Raw genomic sequence first — 7,500 nt, 5'->3', positions numbered from 1 at the left:
AATGGTTAGATTTTATCACAGCATGTAGGTATTGTAATGTGTAGATATATGTAAATGGGTAGTTTGTGTCCTGTAAGTTTTGTATAATTGTAATTGTTTGTAATAAAATAAAAAAACGGCCTGTAATGAGGGGAATAAATATTTTCTTGTGATTAAAATGTAAAACTGGACCATTTTCCATTCGATAGACATTGCTTTTGCCAACAAAAATCGACGATCAGTACATGTACAGTAGGTTGGTTTTTGAGGAAATAGGAAAACCGAAGTACACAGAAAAAACCTCTCAGAGCAGAGTAGAGAACCAACAAACTCAACCCACATGTGATGCCAAGCCAGGAATCAACCCTGGGCCACATTGTACCCCATCCTCCTTCCTGACAAAACCAGTACTAATCTTTCAAACAGTACAGTAAATAACAATATCCATCCTGAAAAAAGTGAAGCCTCACAAGAAGTCAAGTATTTCTGCCATCGGTCCTTCCTTTTTCTGGATAGTAAACTTTGTTCATGCAACAAATAAACTTGAACACGTAAATGGTGTTAGACATGTAGATGTACAAATGTATGTGCACTTTGTATAACACAACACATTCTGTATTTAAACACGAGGTTAAAAATGACTGAAAAGCAGTCTACACTGTAGACAGCTTGGTTTAGCTAAGATCTTAGATGTGGCAGCAGCTGGCAGTGCCAAAAACCAATTGAAAGAAAAAAGGTTATTTCAGGTACATGTATTATAATTATATTATATAAAAGTGTCCAGATGTAATAAGTTACGGTACATGTAATTTTTTTCAATATCAAATGAATGAAAGACATGCAATGAAATGGTTGGACTCAATAAGAACTAATAAAAGATAATTATCAGTTTTGTTGGTATCTTCAATATCCAATTTTGCGTCTCAGAATGCTGGAAAATTAGACTCCGATGGTCCACAGTACAATTTCAAAAACTTCTGGAGGAGCATGTCCTCAGACCCCTCCCCCCCCCCTCTAGGGGAACTCCTACATGTACTTACACAATACAATTTCTTCTTTCAAAAGCTGTGAAAGCACTGAAAATTATGCCAAGGCAAGACCTACATTGTAAGCTCTTGTTACCTATTATTTGCATTATTTTGTACATGAACATGCCCGATGATGAGATGCAGACACAGGTACATGTACAGCCATAAGCAGAAATGGGTGACTGAGTGAAGAATTTATAAATAAAAACATGTAAACTCATTAGTAATGTACCTCTTGCATATCCTTAGAGAGCTTTTCTTTTTCATTCTGCAGGCTTGTAACCTTAGCCTTGGCTTGGATTTTTAGCTTTCCAATTTTAGCGTTCAAATCTCGGACTTCTTTTTCCTTTGCTTCAATCTTGCTTGTTGCTGCTGCCAGCTCATTGGAAACTTTACACTTCTCATCCAAAGAAATTTGCAGCTTGTCGTGAAGAGCTTTCTCGCTGTCTTGAAATGCTTGCTTTTCTTCCCTGAACTGTTGCTCCTTCTCGGCATCAAGTAACAGAAGCCGTTCTGTAACATTTCCTTTGGAATCAAGTTCACTGAGACTTTCTTTCAAAGAAGCCACCAATTTCTGCAAGTCCTCATTAATCTCAATCTGAGACATCAGTTTAATTTCCTTTTCACTTAGTTCTGTCTCATGCTTCTCCTTAATGTCTGCAATTTCCTGATCCTTGCCCTGAACCGTTTCTTGCAGCGTCTTGATTTCCACTGCTTTATCTCTGACAGAGTTCCTTAAAAAATCAATCTCAGTTGTTTTACTTGCACTGTCCTTTTCAAAAGTGAGTATTTTATCTGACAGACTCCTAATCATCTCTTCCTTCTCCGTTATCTTCTCTTCAAGCAAAGCCACAACTTTGTCACTGTGCGAGGGGGAAGAGGACCCCTCGCTACTCAAGTTTTTTTCCTGAATGGCTCTTTTGAGAACTTGAATGGCCTCATCTTTAGACTAAAAAACAAAACAAAAACAAACAAACAAGTTACAGTTCAAATACAACATGAGAACAACTGAAAACACAGCCCAAAACGTTGCCCTGCTGCTGCTTTAAACAATGTTCAAAAATTGGTTTGATTCAATATTGACTTAACTTTTTTAGGTTATGCTGTTAGTGTTGTTCCAAATTAGGATAAAAATGATGATATTGTACTTAACAATGAGATGTGAATCTCAAAGAGCATTAGTTTAGTTACACTATCGTCATTGGGTCATTTCATATTAATTTTAGCTTCCTTTTATAAAGCACTGTTCAACTGTTCAACTCAAATCCCAATACATGTACAGTGTATGGGGCTTTGACATCTAAAGGGGCTTATCGAATGATGTACACAATAAAAACTCCTTCATCTTTAGTTAGGAATTCCTTAAAAGGGAGATAGTTTTGGAGTGGATGGAGAGGTTGTTAACCCATTGACTCCTGCACCACGCCAGCCACACACAAGTAAAAATATTAATTGTCTGAAATTTAAAGAAAACGACAAAACTTTTATATATCGAAAAAGGCCTATTAATCTTGATATCAGCAGGCAAGTCAGAAATTTAAAGAAAACGACAAAACTTTTGAGATTACAAGACATGTTTCGGCAGAAACTTCTGTCATCTTCAGTTGATTAATGTACAAAGCGTTAAGTTGAATTTATAAGTAGGAAAAAGTGCTAATTATTCCTACTTATAAATTCAACTTAGCGCTTTGTACATTAATCAACTGAAGATGACAGAAGTTTCTGTCGAAACATGTCTTGTAATCTCAAAAGTTTTGTCGTTTTCTTTAAATTTCTGACTTGCCTGCTGATATCAAGATTAATAGGCTTTTTTCGATATATTAAAAATCAGCTTGATAGTGAGGCAGTGAGGACAAAGACAATGGAAAGTGGTTGATATGTAAATATTTTTCACATTCATTCCGTGTTTCTATTCTTTTTGTCCTCACTGCCTCACTATCAAGCTGAATATTTGATATTTCGAAAATGGCCTATTGTCTGGCGTTACACTGTGTAAAACCTGTTACTGCTTTAAGTCTCGCTCCTAGGAGTCAGTGGGTTAATTTTGTACCACATGACAAGGTTGTTTGCAAATCTGAGAATTCCTTTTATGAAAAGAACTGCATCCATTTCTTGTGCTCTATCAATTTCTCTTAAGAAACATTCTAAAGTAGCATGAAGATTTACATTCCACTTAAATAAACTACCTCAATGATCTGTGTCTTTTCCTCCAGCCTTTCCCTGAGATCATGTTCATTTGTCTTGTAGACTTGCTCAGCTTCAGCAAATTCAGCAGCAAGAGCTTCTTCCTTTGCTTGAACATGCTGTTGCAGTCTTTGTACAGTTTGTTTATGTTCTTCCTCAATTTCCTGAATGTGCATTAACAAGGAGGCTTTCTCTTGCTCAAGCTGTTGGAGTTAAGTAAAGAAGAGAATTATGATAAAAGACTTGTGCACTGCAAAAAGCCCAAAGATCATTACACCAATTCATATTAAAAGTAATAAAGTCAGTGTGAGCAAAAGCGAAAGAAGGTAAAAATTATTGTTGACAACTCAAAAATCTTTGCCGCCTGAGTTTGGAATCAATCAGAATGGTAATTTTCACAGATGATTATTTCATGTCGTGGGCAAACAATTTCTAGTCACAGTTTCCATAACTGTCATCCGCTCAGACATACCAAGAAGGGAACCCAATTCAGCAAAATATCCGAACCATGCACGATCTATCAAAATTTGCATACAACTCGCAACAGAAGATGAAGAAACATCTGTGCATAGGTCCGTATTCCGAACACAACTGTTTACAAACTTGATTCTTCGTCATGTAGTTCGTAGTCATGTACTATTTTTAGAGCTGTCTTGAAAGCTACAAAATGTATTCTTTAGGACAATTACTTGCCAACAATGGCAAAACAATAAGCGAGCTGAGGCAGATGCATATATCGGTATACGCACATACATTGTACGCATATATTTCAACGCAAATACGCGTATGGTTATACATGTACGCACAGTGTATATGCAATGCATATAAATATACGCATTTCGTGTGTGTTTTTCGCTTAACACATTTCTGAGTGGTACTGTAAATGCATTTTGTGCTATATTTCTTACAATCCTCTGTGCCCATGATGTACATGTATGTAAATAATAGCACTTGAATCACAGTTACAGTATACCCTACACTATACATGTTCTGCGGTTAATAAAGAGAAATTAAGGTTAATATGATTTCTTACATGTAAGCTTGTTTTATAACCCTAATAATTCTTATTTTTAAGGTAACTGGGTTAAAGTTGTGGTGCTTGTCAGCACACAAGGGAAGCATGTAAATTTGGTCGTACATGCACATGTACAGTACCTGTATCAACTGAGTTAATCAGAAGTGTTAGCCCTTTGCCTTGCTAAGTCATTGTAACCCAAACTAGTTTGGAACCATCTTAACCTAAACTTAATTTCGAATTACAGGTACAGTACAACACATGTACACATATTGTACATCTAAGCTGTTACTTTTTCTGCTGAGGCAATCAGATCACTTTTCTCTTCCAGTTCTTTCTTGAGTGCAGCAATTTCTCTTTTGGCTCTCTCAGCCTCATCAACAGATTTTTCAACTCTAACATTCATGGCTTCAATCTGTTCTCTCAGCGTGCCAACAAGTTCGTCCGCTCCACTGTCAAGATTCTTCATGGCCTTAAGCTGGTCAATCACTTGGTCACGGCTTTCAATGAGACGTTTCTGAGCATCAAGTCGGTCCATCAATCCTTCAATGGTTTTGTTTCTATCCTCAAGTAATTGTTTGGTTTCTTCCACTTTGAGCTGAAAGCCTTCTGCAGACCTTATTTTAACTGCTAGTTCATGCATGACTTTCTCCTCATTATCACGCCCTTGCTGTTCTAGCCGCGCCACTTGTCCCTCACTGTCATGAAGTCGTTTCTCTAAATCTTGAATAACTCCATCTTTTTGAGAGAGCAATTCCTGGATATGATGGATATTCTGAATTGGATTACTCTGAAAGAAAAAAATACATGTCGTCAGAAATTAAGGATAAAGTATTATTTTAGCCAGAAATGATACGGTTCTTGTTGAGGTCTATATATCACGAATAAAGAAAAAAATACTTTCTTGTTCTGGCCAGAGGTCTTAAAGATAGTGAAAGCATATCAGGTACAAATTCCAAGCTCAAATTCATAACATAAAAAAAAATTAATGTGTACAGGCACTTACTGGATCCTGGACTTCCGAGGAAAGCGCAGCAGCCTCCAGTGATGGTCCAGCTCTCACATTTTCTCTTAAGTTGACAAGTTCTTCCTGGACAAAAAAAATTGAAGACTATTGGCAAAAGTATTTAAATATTTAACAATTATTGGGCTAGGTTGAGCAAAATAATTATTGTGATTTGTCATTGGCAAGCAGATCAATTATCTGTCAACGAGCTGGAAGGCTGAGGCAAATAACTGATCTGCGAAACACTGACAAATCACTATTATTTTGCGATAAACCAGTTCAATAATTCTTTTATCATTCCATGACTGAGTTTGTTTTTCACAATTCCCTACAATTAAATCACTTTCTCAAAGCTCAGGAAAGCCAACTGCCATTTTCACACAAGAGCGTGGATTCAATTACATGTACGCATGATCAGAATATTATTAACTTCTTACTAACCGAGCGAGAGGCAAAAACAACCGAGGGCCAATATTCCCCAGTACGACTCGAGCTAGCTCAGTTAGTAAGTAGTTTATTACATGGCTTTTTAATTACCTTTTGCTTTGTTTTTGCAAGCCCGTAATCAGCCAATGGGCATTACGGTAGAATAATGCCCTACAATTCAGTCACAATTAGCCAATCAGAGCATGTTATATCGGGTACAAACACAAGCCATATAATAATTCCAATTAAACACTTATTAATTTTGTAGGCAGTTATTTGCAGGTCACGTGGGCTCTTGGCTAATGAAAAGGAAGGACAAAATGTATACACTGAATGATTATACTGTTTATTATATGGATAGGAGTGTTTTACTGGGACTAAACACTCGTAGAATCAATGCAACCACTACACCCGGGAACCGAGTGGCATATTTTTCATGTAACACAAGTGGTCATATTGAGCAACGATGTCACAATTCCTCTCTCGTTTTTATATTTATACCCAGTATTTGTTTAACGCCTGCTTTTCAATCTCTACCATGTATATTTATGGTCCAGAAAATTACACGTTACTTTGAAGACGTGAATTTTATGTTCTTGTGGAAAGAGCAACATTTCACTCATTCGCTTCACTCAATTGTGAGATTGTTCTTGCTACTGAAACACAAAAGTAATATCTTCTTGCCACTGTGTAATATCCAGTATAAACAAAATAAACATGGGGATAATATTAATGATTGCAGCCGCATAATATTATTTTCTAAGATTAGGAATTATTTATGGATAGTACAGTCCATAATATTTATAGGTCAAACAAGATGAAGCATATCAAAAAACAGGGACCCACTAGAATCAACTATGACGCACCTTTTGAACAGGGCTTAATTAAAAAGGGACGTATTTCACTCTTAATTATAATCACCCCTACAGCTATCCTCCTGACCTGCAATGAGTGTACCCTGGGGCAATAAAATTTAAAAACAACTACAGGTGATTTCTACTTATGGAAATTCTGAACATTATCAAGCAAACACTCAAAATGTTCCGCATCGTAGATAACTGGACAAACTGGTCCGATATATGAATACAGAAAAAAGGAAATAATGCATATAAACAGCAAATTAATCAACTATATAGCTAACCTCTTTCTGCCGCAACAACCTCTGAAATTCACGATTAATTTCCTTGTTCCTCTTTTCCGACTCACTCAGAGCTTGTCTTAGGTCCATTATTGTATCCTCATCCTTGAAAATAAGAATAAGGTCAACAGAATAGAGACGGAACCCATCGATAAATGACTATTTCGTAGATTATAGAACCTTGCTGGCTACCGAAGCCTCCACATCGTTGTCTGGATCTTCGCCTAAAGATTCTTCCAGCTTTTCCTGCATGGCCTGTGCCATGGAGGAGAGCCTTCCCCACATACTGAGAGCAACGGGCTCCTCCAAATTTAACAGACACCGTGTTAAACTTGTATTAGTTTCGAGCCACCATTGAAAATTACAGGATAATGTTTGGTTCGTTCCTACTCCAAACTACACGTCAGCTGGAGGCTTGGTTACTTGTTTGCGCCCCAGTCTCCGTGTCGGTGTCCATGATAGCTCGGCCTGCAGACGACCAAGAAAACTTTCAAGCGCAATCAAAACTCCACGGTATCAAATAGCGTCTATCGACCACTTTCATAAATGGCGACCAACTTCACAGATTCTTTTGTATATATTTAATTAGACCTACTGCCCTCATTGCTCGTCGTGGCAAGGCTAGAAAGGCTCATTAAGAATATACTATTTGGCCGAAATTATGAAAGAAGTCTATTCGCCCTGTAAAATGCTTAATAGAGCAGCATTTTACACGCCCCCTTGG

At 37.2% G+C, this 7,500-nt stretch overlaps 1 protein-coding gene across 2 annotated transcripts in view; it reads right to left on the bottom strand.

The window, feature by feature from the left end:
• Positions 1-7,156, bottom strand: part of LOC138007736 (golgin subfamily B member 1-like) — a 38,066-nt gene extending 30,910 nt beyond the window's left edge. For both annotated transcript variants that reach the window (XM_068854796.1, XM_068854797.1), the window contains exons 1-6: positions 6,957-7,156; positions 6,780-6,881; positions 5,213-5,296; positions 4,499-4,996; positions 3,194-3,394; positions 1,240-1,956 (exon numbers count right to left, since the gene is read on the bottom strand). In XM_068854796.1, the coding sequence (XP_068710897.1) occupies positions 1,240-1,956; positions 3,194-3,394; positions 4,499-4,996; positions 5,213-5,296; positions 6,780-6,881; positions 6,957-7,061 (1,707 nt within the window). In that variant the 5' untranslated portion in view covers positions 7,062-7,156. The remainder of the gene's footprint in view (positions 1-1,239; positions 1,957-3,193; positions 3,395-4,498; positions 4,997-5,212; positions 5,297-6,779; positions 6,882-6,956) is intronic.
• Positions 7,157-7,500: the final 344 nt, after the last annotated feature.

The sequence above is a fragment of the Montipora foliosa genome, chromosome 6, assembly GCF_036669935.1.
Source record: "Montipora foliosa isolate CH-2021 chromosome 6, ASM3666993v2, whole genome shotgun sequence".
NCBI lineage: Eukaryota > Metazoa > Cnidaria > Anthozoa > Scleractinia > Acroporidae > Montipora > Montipora foliosa.
Note: the sequence above shows the minus strand (reverse complement) of the source record. Positions and strands in the feature narration are given on the sequence as shown.